This window comes from Battus philenor, unplaced genomic scaffold (genome assembly GCF_028537555.1).
Source record: "Battus philenor isolate CCGP_79_NKW_IND1 unplaced genomic scaffold, ilBatPhil1.0.hap1 SCAF_21, whole genome shotgun sequence".
Taxonomy (NCBI): domain Eukaryota; kingdom Metazoa; phylum Arthropoda; class Insecta; order Lepidoptera; family Papilionidae; genus Battus; species Battus philenor.
In genome coordinates, this window is record NW_027181684.1 from 11189674 (window position 1) to 11212980 (window position 23307).

At 32.6% G+C, this 23307-nt stretch overlaps 1 protein-coding gene and 1 non-coding gene across 2 annotated transcripts in view; one reads left to right on the plus strand and one right to left on the minus strand.

Moving 5' to 3' along the window:
* Nucleotides 1–23250, minus strand: part of LOC137923509 (ankyrin repeat domain-containing protein 29-like) — a 31628-nt gene extending 8378 nt beyond the window's left edge. The window contains exons 1-8 of the mRNA XM_068766769.1: nucleotides 23221–23250; nucleotides 21370–21498; nucleotides 20358–20456; nucleotides 19671–19769; nucleotides 16122–16319; nucleotides 3039–3236; nucleotides 2561–2659; nucleotides 2330–2428 (exon numbers count right to left, since the gene is read on the minus strand). Coding sequence (XP_068622870.1) covers nucleotides 2330–2428; nucleotides 2561–2659; nucleotides 3039–3236; nucleotides 16122–16319; nucleotides 19671–19769; nucleotides 20358–20456; nucleotides 21370–21498; nucleotides 23221–23250 — 951 coding nt within the window. The remainder of the gene's footprint in view (nucleotides 1–2329; nucleotides 2429–2560; nucleotides 2660–3038; nucleotides 3237–16121; nucleotides 16320–19670; nucleotides 19770–20357; nucleotides 20457–21369; nucleotides 21499–23220) is intronic.
* TRNAC-GCA (transfer RNA cysteine (anticodon GCA)) lies at nucleotides 2041–2112 on the plus strand. The gene has a single exon. It is a non-coding gene; the product is annotated as a tRNA-Cys (tRNA).
* Nucleotides 23251–23307: the final 57 nt, after the last annotated feature.

Sequence of the window (23307 nt, forward strand, 5' to 3'; positions counted from 1 at the left end):
TCGTATAAACATTGTGTCAAATAACATCTATTTGTTAAATAGATGGCATGGAAACAAACTAAGATAAAAATAAATAGAGTTAATTTAGAATAAGAATTAGAAGTGTAAAAAAGGATATAATGTCGATACTATTTGTTGTAAAAAGACGGAATGAACACATTATACATGTAGATAATAGAACTAGTAAGTAATTTAAGAAAAAAAAGTATAAAAGTAAATTAATATTATAAATAAGTAAATAGAAAAATAAAATAAGCAGATAAAGATTTACCAATAAGCAATCTAAGATTATAATGAAGTAATAATTAGATATGGAATACACGTAAAAAATTAAATAAGGAATTACCGGAAAATGTAGAAATGCCTATTGACGTCAGATGATTACAAATGGCTTTAGAAAAATCACTACTAATTGGCTGCTGTTTTTGTACGAAGCAAAGAAAATGGAATGTGAAGTACTACATGTCAATTGTAACAACGCAAACAAGAAAGCGTATAATTAAAAATAATTTTAACCAAATGAATAGAGTTGACAATCTCTTAACTCTTTAATGGGCTATTACAATGTACTCCTATGAAATGTTACTGAATGATCATGTTATATAATTAAATTATTGAATAATTACTTATAACAATTTCTATTATAATTTGAAGGATTTTTGGAGTGAATATATTGTACGGACGAATTACTTTCCTGTAGTCTTGAAAATTAAGGTGACCATAAAAGAACTGGTCTGAGTATGTTGCGGGCTTTCCTCAGATCAAGTTGCGTTTGGAACTCTCTTAGCATTAAATTGTAAAATACCATTATAGAACAGCTCAATCTAATACTAGTTTGTACCATATTGCACTCTCTTATCCAATACTTCTCATGACATACACAAGTGGTCATTGTATATATAGTCCTATGTTGTTATAAATAAAAAAAAACAAGTAGATGTATGATGGATAGTTATCTTGTGCGGTAAAGTAATGACACTTGCGATCATAGGTCACGAGTTCGATTCCCGGAATTAGATTTCATATAATTCACACTTTGTTTATTAATTATATAAAAGCAGCGTACTCTGCATATCATAATACGAAACCGCAATCGCCCACCCGCCTGCCAAGTGTGACGATTATAGTATATGGGAACATGTTATAATCGCCACGCATATAAATATCTTTAGAGGAGACTATACAGTCTATGGGTTGAAACGACAAAGCATTGCAGAGTAAAACCGTGAGAAACTTAGACTACAGAATTATTACCACGTCACATTTTGGAAATTCACCAAATGATCTACATTCATAAATAAGATAAGATTTGTTTTTACTATTAATAATTTATAATTATTTAATTGATAATAAAAGGTCATGAAAATCGCCCAAGCTTGGTAATTATGGTATATCGTCATAAAAGTCTTTGTGGTAAAACTATTGCAGAGGGTTTTTAGTGCTGAAAAGACAATATAATATCTGACTCGTTGGTTTAGTTAGCCATCTCACTGCTCCCTATGCATCCTGGGATTTATTCTATATAATACTGTTTTATATCAAGGCAACGCTTCAACTTTTGGTAAATAAGTAACTCTGGTAATGACATATTTGTTAAAATATAATTAAAATAGAAGAACGTGTATAAATAAGAGTTATCATAAGAAAGTTATTAGTAAATGTAGTTTTTCTGTACAGGCGATGTCTTATCGTTCATATCGCCTCTAAATGTGCAGTATTTAAAATAATCTCGTGACGTCATGCTGATTCGCAACCCGTTTTATTGGCCTCCTCCGATAAGCTAATATACCATAACAAATTTAGAATACAACTTTTTTTTTAATCATGTTTTATATTTAGATGACATCATTGAAAGTGGGTGTACTATTAAAACTTAAGCAATTAAAATATTGTTTCTGTTGTGGTATTGAAAAATACGTGTATTATATATTGTATACAATATTTCATATTATTAAAATTATAAAAAATATTTATTAATTTATGCATTTTGTGAATTTATGTACAAGAACTAGACTTACAATTACGATAGATGTTACAAGAGGGGATATAGCTCAGTGGTAGAGCATTCGACTGCAGATCGAGAGGTCCCCGGTTCAAACCCGGGTGTCCCCTTCAAAAATCTTTTTTGTTTTTAAATAATTTTTTGTAAGTTTTACAATGTTGTAAGTAAAAAAAATATTTTAATAAAATTGCCTTATTTTTTTTACGTTCACTGTAATGTTTTTGTTGCAATGGTGGATGTAAAGGAAATTTTAAATCTTAATTAACTTTTTATAAATAAGTTTTCTAGATAGGTATGAAAAAATAATTTATTATTTTAATTTTATACCTTATCTGTGAGCGCAGGGTCGGCACCGTGAGCCAACAGCAATTCTACGATATCCGCTGCATCGGCGGCACAGGCTGCGTGCAACGCTGAAGAGCCCACCTGAAATTATCTGTAATTTTAGTAATATACAATAATGAAATTAGCGACATTTTAAACATATATAAGATTACAAGAGAGAAGTGAACAAGTCAATTCTCCAAGTCAGTGGTTAAAATATGTAATTACACTTACGTTGTTTTGCAAGCGAACATCGGCCCCGAAGGCCAGGAGATGTTCTACAATACCCCTGCAGCCTTGAGCGCACGCCATCTGCAACGCTGTAACACCGTTCTGCATACAAAAACAAAAAGGTCGTTCTAAAAACACGCCAACCTAACAAACATTTCGACACTTTTGTTTTTCTAACTTTTATTTCGACCGTGAGCAATGTCGAGAATACTAGGAGCACATAAATGCCCAAATGATTTGGTTTTAAATGATAAAAAAATGTTCTTGAAAATACAAATGAAAGGAAGCATTTATTATATACATATAGATAATTTTTAATTAAGCTTGCGTCTCTTGTTGTTCTAATTTCAAATTAACTGCCAATTTAAATGACACAACTAATAAATACTTTTACTGAAAAAAATAATTATTAAGTTCATGCGTCACCTGACTTTTCATTTGTTAATATCAATAACTAGGCTAGCATAAACGCAGTACATACGTTGTCTGTAGCGTCGACGTGACATTTCGTTTCGAGGAGCGTCCGTACGAGTTCGGTGTGCCTGTGTACGGCGGCGATGTGCAGCGGTGTGCGGCCGGAGTTATCCCTCGCCTCTAGTGACGCGCCTTTGGATACCAGGAGCACAGCGGTATCGGAGTGGTCGCCCTCGCAAGCCACGTGCAGCGCAGTGCGACCGTTCTAGGTAAATGTTATTTTACAAAAACTTATTTTATAAAAAACTTCAAACGTAGATAATTTAATTTGCAAAATACTATATTTTGTTGTTAAAAAAGTAGTCATTTTAAAAGATTAAATTAGTATTTCGTAACCAAAAATTACGTCCATGATAATTGAAATTTTTGTTTGAAATACTTTTATTTTTAACTATCCAGGCTGATTAGTTATAGTAAAAAGTTTGGAAGGCTGAATGTGTTGGTATTTTTTTTGCCGTTATTGATTAGAATCTATCCCTGCTGTCTTTGTACTGCTAGAAGTTATTTATTAGCTTGTCTTATTCTAATATAAAAAATAATGTAAGCAATTTCAGAGTGATTACTTCGTAATGTAAAGCAGTTAATGTGTAGCTTATTTGTCAACAAAAAGCTTCCGTTTATTATTTTTGGAAATGTTCGTAAGTTCAAGATTGTTAATAACCGGTGATTATATATTAAGACGTATATTTAACTGACGTGCTTCAGGTAAGAAACTATAGAGATGAGTTCAAATACTAACCAATTATTCAATTAATAAAAAGAAATAATTTCGGATTCTTTCTACGCATAAGTCTTATCAATCACCCGTCTGCCGAATATTCGATACTACTTCAGGTGAATATGCACATGAAAATCCGATTTCTAATTATAGCGAACAGAACGACGGATTTCAAGCGGTTTATGCTTGAAATCCGTCAACGCCGCTGACAATAATAACTGTTATTGGAAAATACTTCAATTTCGTTCAGCTCCTACAAATTGATAGGCGCCTGGTAATTATGCCGTCTTTCATAAACAATATATTTCGCCTATTTTAAATATTTTATAAACAAAAAAAACGTACCTTCCGTACGGTTTTCATTTACGTCACATTTTGGAAATTGACCGACTGGCCTATATCAGGGGTAATACAAAAAAGTACAGGACAAAGTAAAGTACAAAATACGTGTATTTAATTTAGATATAAAAATTGACGTAGATAATTATTTCAAGTTTGATGAACAGTGACGACAGTACTCCTCATTAATTATTTCAAATGCCGGTTACTTAATTATGACTGGCAGAACAAAATTATTGATACGAGTTCTTTGTTTCGATTTCCCATGAACTTATGACATACGCAATAAAAATTTAAATGTTTCAAATTCTACAATCAATCCGAGCCAAAATCATTCGTTCAAAGAAGTGGCTCGCGAGCCGCAGTTTGACGACCCCTGGCTATGTATTATATCCAATAAATATATCAAACTAGCAAACCACGCGGTAAATTTATCTCTTTGTAAATTTTAGAAAATTTTTGAACCGAGTCTTTGCCAAAAGGCAAATTACTCTATTTATTAATTTTATTAATTATATTTAGGCGTATGATCACCATGAAGATATTTGGAACTAAATTGTTGCAATTTTTAAGGAAATAAAATTACAAATTTCAATGATTCTTGTTAGTTCTTCTTAATTTTAAGCTGACGTTTGTAAATGATGGTAATAATCTCATATAATAAAGCTAAATTGACATATTTATCTTCATTTTTCATATTTTTTAGGATATTCTATTATATAATATATTGCGGTTATTTACAGCGTATAACTAATCTTAAGACAATTTCGCAAAAGATTTGAAATAAATTCAATTTCAAAGATGAACAAATTATTATTATTGCCTTTAGAAAATTATAAAACTTTATAAATTTAATTCCTTAGTGCCGTCCCATTTTTGATTATTAATTCATTCATTAAAAAAGAAATTTCGAGACAGAAACGCATTTTGCTCGCTATAAAAATAAAATAAAAAAATAAAATGAGTCATTGAATAAAATGTTTATAATATAAAGTGATACTGTACGATTTCAAAATAATTTTAATAATAAGTTCTTTTATACACGAGTCTACTCAAACTAGATAGTTACCATTTAAAATATGTTGACGATTTCGCTTTGCCCTCAAATCACATTTTAAATGAGTAAGTTATGTAAAAATGAATACCACATTCATCTTACTATTTAGCAAATTGAAATGTCAGAGCCAAACGTTTTACATTCATTATTTGGAGATGGGTTAAATAAAATCTGTTTGTTTTCCATGTATTATCAAAACGTCACATTAGCAAATTAAGCCCTTTTCAAATTTGGAGACCTGGTGTCACAGATATAAATATTTTGTTTAATTTTAAATATTGAAGAATCTCTCGATGAGGTTGTCGAAAAGGTTTTAAATTTAAAAAGGTAAGTAATACGATACAAGCATTGTATAAGCAGTGGCAGCCCAGTGGTAGAGAACTGAGACTTGCGATCGCAGGTCGTGGTTTCGATTCCCGGGATACATTCCTATATAATTCACACTTTATGCTTTAATTATATAGGATTGTTACTACTCACAAACAAGTTTCTAAGTAATGGGGCGGGAAACGTGAGTGCCCTGTGATTTTGTAAAATTAATGCACAAGGTGTGAATTATAAAGACAAATAATAAAACTGTGTACGGGAATCGATCTCGCGGTAGGTCTCAGTCCTGTACCACTAAAATGGTATTCTATATTTCTTAAGAAAACGAGTTTCAAGGTGATGTTCGCTGGTGTAGTGTTTTGTGTTTTATGGCATAAAATTATGTGTTATTCACGCGGTTTACCATTATATAGCTAATATTACTAACGTCGTGTGATTGTATCGTCTCTTTTTATTGTAAAAAAGTCCGAGATTTTTTTAAAACAGCTTTTTTAAAATAAACTGAATCGAACTCTAAAATAAATAAATTACAGGATTGTCAATGAACTAAATGCTTACAAAGCGTTTTCTTTATTAACGTCGCATTTATTTTTCCGAGAAGTTCTCTAATAGTTCTTTTATCTGGCGTTTGAACACCCTTTCCAAAATATCTTTTATTGTAATTATTTTTTTATTAAATGAAATCGTAAGTAAAATTTTAAATTAACCGAATTTGTAAACTTATAATAAAATTCACAGTTACTTTAAAAATTTAGTGTATCGCGTCATATAGTTCTTTGCCATATTTAATTAAGGAAATAACGTATTTAAAAAAATACAGTGTTATTAAAAAGTTTTACTTCTTTTAGTTTTACTTTTCTTTTAATCCCACACCTGGTTCCTTCTAACGCCAGCGCTTTTGAGCACATATAAATAAGAATGCTGTACGCTTATTGGGTGACAATCCAAGCTGGGGTCTTCTTTTTACGACACTTGTGTCTTGTGGAGCGTGCGCCCATACGTCCTACAAACTCGGTTGCCTCCCAATGGGGTGATTTATCCAAGTCCAGGTTCCTTAAGGAGCTGTAATGTTTAATTACTATAAAGAACACTAGACTACATGCCAAAACTTAACCAAAAAAGCCGATGAAACTATAAATTCCAATGAGCGAACAGAATTATATCCGCAGGATGTCTACTGCTGGAAATAGAGGTCTTAGAGCGCCTCATAGATTTCTTATAGGACCAGTTTGCAATGAACCTTGTTGGTTAAAGTCCTTCGCTGTGCTTCGCCTGTTTTTGTACCATTCGTGGTCTCTTAAAGCCCTACCGTTCATCTGTTCTGCGCGCCCACAGCTACTTTTATCTTGCAGGTCAACTACGTAGTAAAAACTCCAAAACCATTGAATTCCAGCGGCAATCTATTATGCGCGCCATGTAGCTTGCCCCCTGTAATTTTAAATTACCAAACCGCAGAGCTATTTCGTTTAATTTCGTCTAAGGATCTCTTTATACCTTTTACGATCACGATCTTTGCTAAATTAGTAATCTAGTATTTTTCAGTATTATTTCGTGAAATTATGCTTTAGCATTAAATGTAGTATAATAAAATAATGAGTTAAAAAGATATAACGCAGAGCCTTCGGCAAATCGATTTATCTTGTCGTGTTATCTCGCATCATTAAAAGTAGGTACAACGAAGCCGAGCTTGTTTGCTACGGGCGATGTTTTATGTAATTATATTAGGTTTGTTACGTATTACGAACGTAAACCTCCTTCTCAGAGGGTGAGTATGTCGTAATCCATCAGTTATTTGTGTTATTTTAGACTTTAGTACTTATATACTAGCTTCTGGCCTGTGGACTCTACGATGGTGTCACTTTTCTCGGTGATCAGATGACATAGGCTCGTGGGAAGTACCTAGTGGATGTGGACATCGCAAGATTGATCATCGTGGCTATCTTTAAAGGAGGCTTATACCTTGCAATAGACTTCTATCAGCTGACATGTTGTTCCACATACTGATTTTGTACTATGTTTTACAACACTGACGCCCATGAATGGAAATCGCAAGTTATATAAAGAAATCACACTTCGCAGCCATCAGACTTAGACTCAATTCCTGTCACAGGCAAATAATATTAAAGACGCCGTAAAATTGTATTTCATTTGCTTTCTTAATTTTATGATCTTTCTTTTTCACAGGCGTCTTTCGGCTGATTCGATTTTAGGCTAGAAAATGTACTAAACATGTCGGAGGTTCATAACACGTTTAAATCAAGAGATATTTTACTTCAGTCAATTGAAACGTACAGATTGAATAAAGACTATTTCATTTCAATGTTTACTTTGATGTTTGTTTTAATCACAAACAAGGTTCGTCGTGCAGAGAATACACAGTTCAGGAAATAGGAATTTTACTTCCTGTTTGCTAGCAAGCAATAAAATACTAAATTGATCGCTGTTATAAAGTTGCATCTCATCGCGTATCTTATGTTAGATGAAAGAGGCAAATCTAATTGTGAATAATTAAACACCCTGTTCAATGGAATTGTTTTTGAAATGTGTAATTCCGCGCAACACCGAATTTGACGTCGCCAAAATGTGAGATACTAGGTAGATGACAACGTATTGCTATTTTTTGGCAACAGAACTAGATATCACGAAGTTACCCAAGATATTTAAAATTTACGGCTATCAGATACGACAACGGATCCAAATCTACATTAACCGGTGCCACTGCCAAAGTTTCTCAGTGTTCTGGCCTAATAAAACCTCCAAATTACTGAATAATTGCCACAAATACGTAACAGAATAATAAACTAAGTGCAAATGGAATTTGTTTGACTATATATTAGGTAGGACTCTTGACCATATTTTCAAAGAAATTGGAAACTCTCTTGAGAAATGTTAACGTGACCGTTCTAAGCAAACCTGGTAACGGCCCTCTGTGAAGCCCGAAGCCAGACCAAAATCCAACTGAAGCTCATTGGAAGTGCTCCTCACAGTAAATTACATGTGGCGACCTACTCGCCCACTTAATATTGAACGTTCAATATCTGACGCCACTCTTTCATGCGCGCTACTTAAAGACTAACAACCTGTTTTGCAAATATTGATCTGTTCGATTTTATTGTCGATCTATCTAACCTACTTACTTATACAAATAAAAAATAACTATCTTGGTTTCATTACACCAAAGCAGAAGACAATACCCCATAATAATCATCTAAATAAAGTATTGCACTTTGAAAATCTACAATAACATACATATATACTTTCTTATTTGTGTCGTAAAAAAACATTAGAGTATTGCAGTCGATTACTTTCAAGAGCCCGTTTTAGTATCGAGATAAGAGGAGTACATTACAACGCAAAGTGAAACCGATGCGATTGAATAAAAAGCTTTCTACAAATTAAAAAAAAAAACGTAGTTATGGTTAGTTCACAAGTTAAAATTTTAATAACTTGAACGCATTTATATTTGAAATTTTTTGTAACATTGATAAAACAAAATAAAAATAGTTGCTCTTAATCCTCGTATATAAAATCCAACTATAGATTTTAAGTACGGTATAATTACCATACATAATCTCTATACATGTTCTCGAGAGAAAATCCCATCCACTGCAACTAGTCATTTAATTCATATTCTCATTTGGTACTGTTTACAGCTCTTAGAGCTCTGTCGAACTCGTCCCTAGCGACTCCAGAATCCAAAATTCGTAAGCTTAAATGGAAGGATATAATGTTAGACTTCTACCAGCTAAAACGTCTTACATAGTAATGTGAATGGTACAAGATTAATATTTTTTTGTATAAACATTTTAAAAACCTAGTATTCATAGTCATAGAACGATTATTGCCAAACTTACGCATGTCACATAGATTTACAAAAGAAGCTTTTGCAAGCGGCCTGTACACAGTGTTCGACAATCTGAACCAGGGTGTCTGTCCACCGTCTGGGTTTGATAGTCTATGATCTCTGCTCGAGAACCTTAAAGGTTCATCTGCTATGTGCCTGTACATGTATCTTGCTAATTCGATGCATCATGTTGTTTACTTTCATTAAGAAAAGAAATTCCGAGCATAACACTTATCATTGACCGTTCAACGACTGTGAACTGGCTATTTACAATTTCGTAAATTGTTATTAATATAATTCACTGACACGAAAAGTATCCAATATTACAAAGTATAATTGAAGCGAAATAAATGTTTCTTTCGCTTTTGAAAACGTTTCGTAAACAATTTACTTGTGTAACAAACAATAGCATTCTTCGATGGTTTACAACAAAAAGATGCTTCATTTTCTTGAAATTCAATTTGTTTAGATCGCGTTAATTTAACCATTAAATTGAAATTCTCAAGAAGTTTTCATTTATATCCAATTTATAATTTTATAAAGATATTATTTTGTACGATCCGAAGAAAATGTCTAATCTTGTTTAGACGCTAATATATCTAAATTAGATTAGATGTTTTCGTCGTAACAACTTGAGAAGCAAAATTTCGACAGAATATTTTACGAGTCCGATATCATGTTAATTATTACCTATAATTTTCTGATTCTGTTACTTAGATATGTAATAAAAATATAGAAAATTCATAAGTTTGTTTATACTAATAAAAATGAACAAGACGAAGTTGATGTCTAATGCTGTCTAAAGGAGTTGTCGGAGGTGTTACGCTCGAAGTTATAGACATATATATATACCTAGGACCAGTTCACACGAGATCACTTACACGATTCAACTCGGATGGGCAGCGTTCGGTAAACTCCGGCACATCTTCTCAACCAAAATACTAAAATAATCCTTGAAGACAAAGTTCTTAGACCAGTGTGTGTTGCCGAGGATGACTTACGAATCAGAGACGTGGTAGTTTACAGTGCACCGTTTAAGAACGCTCAAGATCACCCAGAGAGCATTGTTCGGAGTTTCGCTGCGAGATCTAATCAGACACGGGGAAGTCAGCAAAAGAACTTAGATCACCGACGTAGCTTAAAGAATTACTCGTGTAAAGTGGTTATGGACGGTGTACATAACTCGTGCTACCGATGGCCAGTATACGCGGCGAAGGTGAGCCCTATCTAGGTGGACCAATGATATATTCAAAGTCACGGGAATTCGCTGAAAGGGGCAACCCAAGACAGGTGAACATGGAGATCATTGGGGTAGGCCTATCCCTTGCATTGGGCATCTATCGACTTAAAAGGAGAAGAAGTAACCACATCAAGTTAAAATATAATGAAAACATTTCGATATGACAGATTAAGCGAAAAAATTACAATCTTATAAATACTTTAAAGTAAGGTCTATCCTAAAAAATATACATTTTAATCAATCTTGGTAAAGCATTTATTTATTTATTTAATTTTTAAAACACGTTAACAAGGTAAATGTAATCATATACGTAAAAACATTATTGTAAATCGTGAAACTAGTGCAACGTAACATAATTATTAATGACAGATGCCACAAACTTTTTATTATTTATGTTTATTTAAAAAGTTATCCTAATTGAATCTATGCGCAGAACATAAAATAAAATACAAAGACAATAATATATTAAAAATATACAGTAAAAAAAAAACAATCAAAATGTTTTTTATTCGCATAGATTGTTACAAGCACTTTTGAATTGTTAATCAACCTAAAATGTCAGCATTGTTTATTTCTACAGGAAGCTACCACTGAATCGGAAGGCAATTCTGCTGAGAAGAGCCGGCGAGAAATTCGACGGTTGTTCTTTATGAATATAATTTTATAAAGTGTCCGCGACAATAATTAGCTTCCTGAGTAAGCATCAACGTTTAATTTCACGCATTAACATCAGTATAGTATTCTTGGATAGAATAATATACTTTTTTCAATAATATTTTTTTGTAATATTGATTTTAAATATCTCCAGTGGCAGATCTGAAAATGATTGTAATTATATTGTAAAATAAATACGTATACTTTATGCCATAAATTATTTATTTTATTTTTGAAAACTTAGAGTTGATTTTTGCCGACATATAAAAGCATTGTTTAAGATATATTACATTTAAAGATATTATAATCAGGGGACTTGTTTGTGCCGACATCTATCGGTCATCAAACAGAAAGAGACATAATAACAATATTGAGACAATACGTATAAATTATTCCGTAAAATTCTAGAATTATACAGGCTATTATATTTTAAATATGACTTTATTTTTAGAAAGAATAAATTTCAAGTATATTTTTTATACCCTTATATTAGTGTGTAATAAATTTGTAGTTCGCAGATTGGTTGCTAGCTAAGGTAGGAAGCTTATAATAATATATTAACGAAATATGCGGCTTTGAAATTTTAGCTCTCGGCTCTGAGTCCCGACAAAGCCAAAGTGACGGGTAGACATACTCTGTGACAGGTGACAGGCGATCTGTCAGTTCGGTTCTTAGTAACAATATCATACCGAAACAAAGCTGTGATCAGCGGTTATTTGTTGACGGGTTTGACATCTGAATTTTGGTTCAAATAACTAATAGTTTATGGAATTCTTATTAATTCGATACAAATTTAATTTACATTATTTGTAAATAACACGGTATAAATATTTGATTTTCAAAACATTATACAATAGAAAAGTAGCAAGTAAAAAATGTTTTCTTGATTGTAACTTTTTAATGTTTGAAAATCATTTAATAGTTATGGTAGAATGTCGAAAGCAACCATATGCATTCACAATTATAACAGGTGCAGCGAGAATCAGAGTCCTCATTTTTTAATTTTGAAAACCACGAATATTTTTTTTCGCGTTATATAGCTAAAAAAACTGCGGTCGAAGTCTCATATTGGCCAAATAAAGATGCTATGCAGAACATCATTAAAAATACTCTTACAGAAGACAGCCACGATTCAGTCTTAAGATGATGAACATTAAAACAAATATATACTTAACTTAGCGACCAATTATATTTATGTTTATATTTTTGAATTTGTCTTCTTCCAAAATAAGATAGATAATAATTATTGTTATGGTATTCGGTTTCGAAAATTAACAGTAAAAACATTAGTACAAGCATCGGACTAGTCGTGTAAAAATTAAGCAGAACGAATTCCGCTGGTTTAGCCAGTTTAATGATATATAATCATAATCACCTTCGTCCTCCAACCACCTCAATAAGAGAACCAATGGATACATAATATATACAATTTGTCAGTTTAGCGTAAAGTCACAGCAGCTGACCAGTGGTACAAAAGCTGCCACATATTTATATGTCCATTTTACAGGCTAACAAAATACTCGTCCGTCAAAAAGGGACTTTGTACTTATTGCTTTGTTTGCATAGGCTTACTTTAATTTTGATCCCTGTTATTTGGTGAGCTTCGTACCGGTCGGAATTCTAACGACCTTAATGTTTTCGGGGTAATATTGTGTTATTTCTCTTGGGAGTTTCCTGACTAAATGAGAATTTTCGCGAAGTTTCGATACCGTTGTTTCATGATATTTTTTATTATGCATTCATACAGCCCTAGTATCGCGTTCTTGAGATTTCACTATTCTTACGTTAGTATTACCATTATCAGTGATAGAACGTCTACTTCTAGACATAGGCCTCTCCTAGTAGGTTTCCAAAAGGACCGGTTGGAAGCGGTCGTGGTAAAAGATAAAAGGAAGTGGTCCGCGCGATTTACTTTTTGCACGCAGCGTCACTAACTTGTTTTGAACAATGTTTGCCGCATGCGCGTTTATCAGCGGGCTGGCGGGCGGTGCACTTCAATGCACGACTACTGCTGCATAGTAGAAGTAGCTATATATTAGCCCTTTTCTTACTTATTATGGACTTCTGCAAAGTAACGCCTAAATGTATTAGGTATTGAACAATGGCTCGCGTACATACAGAATGCTCGATTTCCTTTTAAAGTTCGTTAGTGAAGAAAGCTGCGGTTGTCCTTCGGCTGGAATGACATGGAAATTGTATTTCTTATTAACCTCATATTAATTCTCATAATAAAATTAGATTACTTAAAATAATCCAATAACGAAGTTATACAACCGGTAAGTACCTTGTTAATAATCAATTTTAGATGTAAGAAATCATTGAAATGGAAACTAAGCCGGTGGTCCGTGAAATATGAACGAACTTGGTAATTGTTCTGTTGCTATAGAACCTTTCAAATGATCGCATTATTGTACTGAGATGAATTGTAACAATTAAATCATACATATTATTATTAAGTTTTAAGTTATGCTTAATCTGAACATTTAAATGTTATTGTACCACTTGATTCTTTTTCTTATTATTTTTGTCGCCATCTAAACTTGTACCGCCTAATGGCAGTTTATTTCTAAAGTAACAATTTTTTTATTTAATTATTAATCTTATGATTAATTAGTTGTTATATCCGGCCTATTTATAACATTTTTTTATTATTATGTGCAATTTTAGTAATTCACTTACATTATATTTTGTCTTACTTACTGATTTATTCCTTGTGCTTGTTTGCAATCGCGGGCACACAAGCACAGGGAATGCAAATGCCACCTATTTAAAAAACAGGAGGTATTTAGCACACTTTTAATATTATCTTTATTGAATGATCTTATTATTTTATTTTCCTTTTTATTTTGGAAGTCTTTTTTATCTAAGCTATAGTTCAGGATTTTTTTTTATTAATATTACAATTAATCTTAATTACTTAACTCTTATTTCTGATTCATTCGTTATATTTGTTTACAATTTTTGTTTTCAAATTATTTTCTGTACTGAATTAAATTAAATTATTTTGTGTCTACCTTGCTAATTATTTCCCGATACTCGTGTGCGTGCGATCTTTTTACACATAGGTGGCATTTAGCACACTTTAAACACCAATCTTAATTGACAATTTTCTCATTATTTCTATTTTCTCTTTTACTTTACTATTTTCCTTATTGTACCACTGAAAAATTCATTTTGGCATGCTTAATGTGTGATAATTAGAGATCAGACTTCGAATGATCATTTATTACTTGTACACACTTGTAAGAACAAAAGTACATTTATAACAAAATCCCGCGTTAGTAAGACGGATATACACACATGTTTCCGTGCAGGTAGAAAATTGGTGTTTCTAATTACTTCTGATTTTTCCCGGAGTCCGATTGAATTTGGTGTTTCATTTTAGTTAGGATGTAGAAGCTCTTTATTACTACATTTCTCTACTCCTAAACTAATCAAATGAAAGTTTATTTAACGAGCTGGTTTTGTCGTTTAATATTTACTTCTTTTTTTCGAGCAAATAAATGAATAGTTTTATGTGTCAGCACTGAATATATCTATGTTACAAAGCTTTTTACCGACCTAAATTTTGATACTTCATAACATATATGATCACTGCACGGTAGCAGTTCATAAACATAGGCTTCACGGTTTGATGAGCACTTTATTTAATCAAATTACCGAGCTAACATCACACTGCTAACGAATTTATTTTTCAAAATACTTATAAGTTTTATATGTCGTCAACATCTCGTTTATATATTTCTTTGCTTTGTTATTCATATGGGTAGACGATAAATTCTACGAATTTAATTATTCTTACATAATCTCTCATACAGGATTTTCAAATAAGAACGTTTGTTTCAAATCGAAATAGAACCTATAGAAACAATCATTATAATTATTTCAGCACTAGGACACTACTGCTGGAAATATAACTTCACTACAGATTTCCTATAGAACTGGTTGGATGTCCACAGCGTCTTAAAAACCTTAACAAGGTTTTCTGTCCACCTTGTGGACACAACAAATCAAACAATTATATTGGAAAGCCTTATTCTTTTAGTCGATAGACGCCCGCTATCTGCTCCGCCAAGGCTATTGCCTTCTCCAAAGATCATTAACATGACCGCATTATAATTAAAAACCTTACGGTTTTACAGTTATGAAAAAAGATATCGGAGGGATTATAATTTTTAATCAGGCAAAATATCAGGTCGGTAAATAGAATTTGTAAATCGTGTCACGGATTTGCATTTTGTGGCTCTAATCGATCGAATGACAATGAATAATCTAGGTGTGTTAAATCAAATAATTGGATTGGCTAATAATTAACAAAATATTGCGAGACATTATGCGACTGGACAGTTTTATTTGCAATCATTTAAATAATTCATTGCCGTATATGAAATCGTCCTGTTGAAACCACATAGCAATATCTATGTCTGTTGGAAAAAAAAGTTTGTATTATCATGTCAGGCTCATAGACGCCCACTGCAAGGCATGTTTGGCTCTAAACTCTGTGTTTGGCACTAATCGGTGTAACATAACTCCTGCAGATGCCCCGTGGAGGGGTGAAACACGCGTTGAGTAATTTGGTGGTGGCGGTTGTGTGATTCGCATTGTTTGCCGCTTACGCATTTATCAGCGGGCTGGCGGGCGATGCATTTCATTGCACGACTACCACTGCATGTGCGGAAGTGGCTAAATATTGGTCCTTTTCTTACATAGGCCTATCCCAAATAGTACCATGACCAACGGTATTCCGCTGCCCGATTCCACCAAATATCTTGGCTACGGCGCCTGTATACTCGCACCGCATCTACCGGCTCTTGGTCGCCATTGAAATATTTCTGCTCTAACGGTTGCCAATTGCACTAATGATTTTTTATTTACAAACCATTAATATATTTGCGTTTTAATGATTCTTACCTTGTTAACAGCGTCGATGTTGGAGCCTTTCTCCAGGAGGAGTTCCACCAGCGAAGTATGTCCTGCTCTGGCAGCGAGCGCCAGCGGGGAGTCGCCAGCGGCATCCGAACCTTGGACACGCGCGCCGAGAGATATCGCGTACTCTGCCACCTCCACTGAACCCCTGACGCAGGCGCATTGCAGAAGATCGTTGTGTTTCTGTTATTTAATATTAATGTTATCAGCTTAGACTCCTGTAACACCTAAACTGATACAAGATTTTCCAGGGTAACCCTTTCCACTCCAAGGCTGTTATGTAGCATCGATAAAATTTAATTGAATTATAGTATCTTGCGATTCTAGAATATGTTTCATTCATTCGTGATTCAAACATTTTAGTAACGAAAATCTTTCCTGTTTTAAAATTTTCCGCAAAAAGAAGTGAGACAGTGGAGCTTGTGGAACAAAAGAAGTGTCAAGTGACACTCGACATTGGAGTGGAAAGCGTTAAAAACTGTTAAAAATTCATACACATATTAAAACATAAATATAGTTATTGCATTTACTTTATGACTAAGTTCGTTAACTATATCGGATGAATGGTTATAAGATTAAAAGATTTGAAGGGGTAAATGCAAAGCTCATTTTTTTACAATAATCCTATGATACACCCTATCTAAAAATCTATTATTTCAGAAATAATAAATAACGTAATAATATTATGTATAGCAACATAGAAAAAACGTTTTCGAAATTCGGATTACTATGTATTAAAATTATTATTGTTTACCATATGTCTATGCAAACTTTGTACTGCCAGAAGTTATTGTCTTGTCGAATTTCAATAGAAAAATAAATAAATTAGTGTAACTTATTTGAGAATTACACCTCACACTGTATGATTAGAGATAATAAGAGATAATCTTTAAAACAAAAATAGCTGACTAAATGAGTTGTACTAGTGTAGGTATCAACGAAATTTTGTTGATATTACTCTCTTATTCTCCGACTTAAAAAAAATTGTGAAAGCAAAATTCTTTACTTGACTTCTAGAGTACATATCATAATTTAAGTCAATTAAATTCTAGAGCAATTAATCATAAGATACGTGCTTTCAAAATGTCGGAGTAGATATCTTGTTTAATCTATATCGTGCGTGTTAAGATCAAACGGATTGACGTGTGTCTCTTTATTAAATGAGCTTGGAGACACTGCTTACAAGATTAATAACGTTGTATATTGAAGTAAATAAAATAATAAATTCATTCAGAGATCAAACAGCTTTAATTTCCATCTTATGTGTTTTGTTTTTGTTATATATAGTAACTGAGAAGTTCTTAAATTTATTTAGTTTTTTTTATAACAATGAATAAAAAACTAATCCGTTAAAATAATAGTATGTATTAGCCCGAGAGGAGGCTTCTCCGGGAGCCCTAGAGCTTTGCTACTTTAAAAGAGGTTAAAGGCTATGCGAACTCTACACACAGCCTACTCAAACCTGCGGATTCTGCAAGTGCCACTTGGTGGCAGTGACAGTCCAGTCTTAATAAAAAACCTTTACCTTACTATTTACAATTTTAAGCAAACTAATATACAGTTATTCCATCGTCTTTATAATAAGTTGTTCTTAGGTACTATATATATATATATATATATATATATATATATACAGATTATAGACGATAAGTTTTTGAAATGTCTCTTCTTAAACTTTTCTTTCCTTTTTTAATAAATAGACCTACAGAAAAAAATCATAGATTAAAATATATTTACAAAACATCACGGATCTAAATTTTTATCATTTTATGTATATCGCTTATAATTAAAATATTTTTTTGTACGTAGAAAGAAAATATCAACAAAGTAAATATACACAGTTGTTATATTAGAGAAAATACAATATTTTGCTACAAATAATATATAAAGGTGAAGACCAGCGTCAAATGTAAAACAAACTATTATCTTAATGGCTTCAAATAATTAACAAAAAAATATTTAAAAATTACAAGTAACAAAAAACACTAAGTAATGTCGCGTGTTTGGTTTAATTATATTACAGTCTCCCTCTAGTGACTGATGTCGTTTCATGATGCCATAAAATACAGCATAAACTCAACGCGGTGTCTCTGAACAACATAAATGTGTAATATCTGTCGAATTATGGACTTCATTAATATTACAGAATCCAAGTTTTATGTACTCATAAAACAGAGCAATGGTTGATGTTATGTAAACCGAACTTTTAGTACAACAGATAAAAGAAACCGAACTAACAAGTACTTTATAATTCGGCTTGGCGCGAAAAAATAAAATAAAGGTAAAAACCGACAAGGTAAATTTTAAATAAAATGATACGTATGTTGTCTGCGTTCCATTTTGAGAATGCAATGTAAAAATCATGGTGATCGAATATACAGGATGATTAGTTATAGGTGTACAAGCTTTTATTTTTTGGTCCCCGCTATTAGGAACTTCTCGTTCCACTACCTTGTAGAAGAAGAGGGACATTTCTTTTCGTTTAATATTTTTTTCACATCTTATTTTATTTCCGCAGTCTATATCCATTTATCTAAGTTCTTTCTTTTTTTTCTTACTTTCCACATTTCATCTGTCTTACTCTTTCATTCCATTTCCTCCTTTTCCGATTCCTTTCTTCCGTCACCTAATTCCTTAGTTTTACAGTTTTTCTTTTATTTTAGAAATTTTTTTTCAAAGGTATTTTTATGTTTACAATTAATTTTTCATTTGGTTTTACAATTTTTTTCAACTCTTATTTCGATTTATAATATCTTTTAGGTATACAAACTTTAAAGAGGTGAATGTTTTTGCAGTCAATTTATATATAGTATGCTTTATCCAAAAATCAAGTTTCAAGAATAATAGTTAGTGTAATGCTATTATTATAACCCTGCAGACTTTGAACAGCCAGAAATTATCTTGTCGCATTACAACAGAAAAAATAAATTAATGTTATCAATTTAAGAGTGATTATTTTATAATGGTTGACATAGGTAAGAAGCTTTAAGCTTTCTGACAAATGAGCTTTACATTTTAAAGTAGTATCTTTACAAATTGATGATCTATTTATTAAATAAATGAAAACCCACTTCGATACATAAGGAGACGTCGAAATTGCGGCGCTGACTAAACATTCTTTTCTAAAAAAAAGTATACGTTCAATATAACTCAACGTCACTTTAATATAGTGTTTAATTCCAAAAAATTTACAAACTATCTCATTGGTCAAAAAGAAACGGCTAAGAATGCGTTTACTTGCTCTATTGCCCTGTGTTGATTGTTTTTAGCAATCTTACTTAGTTTCTGAACTAATTTCATGTGTATATAAATCACGCAACAAAGAGAGATTAATCAGTGTCTTTTTATCAAAGACACGATAAATGTAATACGTAAATTAATAGTTGTTGTTGTTAAAAAGTTGCCGCGTGTTAGCGCTTCTTTGACTTTTTTTCTATTGTTGTCGTCTGTTATAATCGTCTATCTCTTTTCATTGACGAAAATGATGAAAGAGAGAGCACTACATTAATTGAGTTTGGCAAATATTCGATATACCTTGTTAGTAGCGGCCAGGCAAGCACCTGCTTGTACCAGTGTCTTAACTGCTTCCAAGTGACCATGCCAGGCGGCCATCAAAAGTGGTCGCATTCCAAACTGTGAAACATTCATTCGTTATATTTCTCTCATAATCTTATAGATTTTTACAAATGATTCAGTTTGATCAATAACCTAGATTAATGTCTCAGTTAAAACATATTTCTTAGAATGCCTCTTCCCTAGAAAGACCTTTTAATACTAAGTTAGTAAACTTTTTTTTACTAAAAAAAATTAGTTGAATCTAGTTGTCACTCCGATTTCTAGTTAAAATTATCACTAGAGAAACTATTTTGAGATGGATAACAAGACGTAATTTATCTAGCAAACTAATTATATTACACTCACATTGATGACCATTGGTTGGACCTTAAAATTAAAAAAAGTTTAAGGTTTTACTTGATGAATCAGGTTTCATCTCGGAGCCAGTCAGAATAAGGTACGATGAAGCCTCGGTAGAGACAGTTTTGTCTCACTCGCTTCGGTAGAACTTTTATCCAGTAAGAACTAGTTCTAACTGATTTTAAATTTTTAGTAATAGTTTATACCAGTTTTAATAGAGGCAATTTTAAAAAATAATTCTTATTAGGGCACACGTGTTTTAAATGAAAAACTAGTTTAAACTGCTTGGTAAACAAAGTTGCTTACCTTGTCAACCGCTTCCAAGTCACATTTGGCGTTTATTAGTAGGTTAATGATCTCCACATTCCCCCTGCTCGCTGCCCAGTGAATTGGAGCCCTTCCATACTACAAACAGGAATAAAAAACATTAATAAAAGCGTTTTGTTCAAATATTTTACCTTACTGATATATTCAGGTTTCTAATGTCGAATTTTAAAAGATATTTTACTTTTTATTGTGTCGTTATTTATTTAGTCATGTGTTATATTTAATTTAATCAGTATTTACTGACTTTGTTATTGAAACACCACTGTAAAAATATGTTCTATTTGTAAAAATAATTACCCTCCAGAGAATATTGTATTAATGTTATTATTTGGTAAACGTGTGTAAAGGTAGACGGTTCAACCAATATTATTGGTAATTCATTGTGTACACTTAAGTGAAGCATTTGACCTCTTTTTGTTGATATGATTATGAAAAGATGTGTATATGAAATACTTTTTTTATAAAGTCACGAAATTATGATATGACTTCGTAATGACACGTAATTTTTGAAAATATATTGGGACGTAATACATAAAATGTTATACAAACTTTTAATACAATAATGATTTATCGTAAATATAGTTTCTTACATAACCTTCCATTGAATTGATAGCCTTATGAATTTCACGAGATATGTTTATTGATCATAGCGTCGAGCTACCCGGAGCCTTATTTTCATCACCTGTACATACTTCTGCCCTCTGGCGGGCAGACACTACTATGTGAGGTTCGTACTACACTTTTAACCAATCATTGCTTACACTCCAAACTATGACGGAACCATCACACCTCGCTGTACGGACGCAACGTGTGGCTATCATTCTCATCTTCACAATGGACAATGAAGTCCATACCTCCTACGCTTGCAAACCCGCTTAAAATACACTACCACGCCAGCGGGGAAGTAAATAAGGTATCCCCTTATTTATTAATCCTAAACGGAGAACCATCCATCTTTTAGGCTTATTGTTAGTTTTGAAGGTAGACTAACGTTATTCCTGCAGTTGACGTCGGGTTGTCTCTGCAGAGCTTCCCTCACTGCAGCAGGTTCGTTCTTGATGACGGCTTCGTGCAGCAGAAGGTCATTTTCCTGCACTCGGAATCGGCTCTCCATAGTGATCTGTGTAAATAATAATTGAACTTAGAAAATCTACAAAAGATTTGAAAGTAGTTTGTTATAATAGTCGGAGAATATTATTTATTACTAGCTGTGCCAGTGACAAAGTCTGCGTGGCATTAAATTTTTTTTTAACTTTTTTTATAAAATAATCGAAGCGTTAGTTATTCGTTATTACATCAGCTATCTACTAGTATAACTCTTATCAAAATTGGTACACCAATTTTAGAGATTAGCCGGAACAAACAGTCAGACAGACAGACAATTTTTTTTAAAATTTGTTCGATTTCTCGTTCCATTCATATGTTCTTGAGGCTGCTTCTAAGGCCTTTCACGAATGATTTCATTTAACAATTAACACGGTATTGTAAGGTTTATTCAGACGGACCTTCTTTTAGAGAGACCATCGTAATACTTTTGGCCAAATTTGTGGAAGTAATTCGCACTGTTGTCTTCCAGCGAACGAATCCGCGGCATATGATTGTATATCGTATTCCTTAACTACTTATGTTACTGCTCTTTTAAAATTCATGTACTTCACAATTTATTAAAAAAGTCATAAGAAGAAACATATTTTTTCAAATATACATAATTTTTCAATAAATAGAAGTTATATTGCCGTCCGTACTTTACTAGTTAAGTTAATCGGAAAGTTGCGCCAACTGCGACGTACGCTCTATGGCCGGAACGATCTTCATCCAAGTTAGAGATAAGTAGAAACTTCTTTGAAATATTACTTATTGTGGTTATATAACAAGACGTATTTATTTCTCTCTTATCTATTTGTATTGTATTCGTGGGAAAGAGTTAATATTCAGAAAATGCGCAATTATTTTAGCGTATTCATAACATTTAGACCTAAGAAATAAGAATGGAGAAAAATATCGGTTTTTACATCTGTTTTTTGCACAAAGCCTCCACTAGTATGTCTCCATTTGTAAGCAGCGGTTGCCCAGCGGTAGAAGTCTAAGATCGTACTCGTAGATCGCGGGTTCAATTCCCGGGATACAATCTTATTATAACTCGCACTTTGACTTAATTGACACCTGATCGCCACTGCTTGAAAACAAGTTTTCAGAGGACTACATTGCGATTGCCAACCCGTCTGCCAAGCGTGGCGATTATGATATATCCCTTCACAGATATCTTTGGGGTAGGCCTATCCCTTGTAATGAGCGTCAACGGGCTGAAAAGACGAAGGAGGCATACTATTTTTCTCTTGATCAATGATTTATGTTTAATTTCTCAGGAGGTCATTGAAGCATCATAAATAAAAGCAATTATTAATAATTCATATTTAATTAAATAAAAATTTAAATATCTATAAATGTTGAGGTCCAGTACGATCAAATATAAAATGAGCGATAAATAGAATGAACATAAACAATAAATAAGAAGTACAGAAGAGACGACTGGACTAGATTTAAAAAAAATCTACTAACAGAAGAATTACGTACTCAAAGAAGATGTAGTAGAAAGACTTAGCATTTTATAGACATTCGTAGTTAAAGTCGTTATGTTTTTGCAATTAAAAAGATGTATTTTAACGCAGAAACGGTTAAACCGTACCGGTTTTTTTTTGGTATTTCGCCCTGGTTTGTAAGTAGATTTTTAGAATTTGAAAAACTTCATTGCACGTCAAGATGTCTGTCTGTCTGTATGCCTGGTTTGTGTACATAGCGTCTTCTTAAATACAAAAATATTTCTTTCTACTAAAACAATTACATTTTCGTAATCAAAGTACCAGGGTGCCATATTTAATAGGAGCAAAAACAATTACCTTGTAAAGCGTACGCTTGATTGCTTTATTGA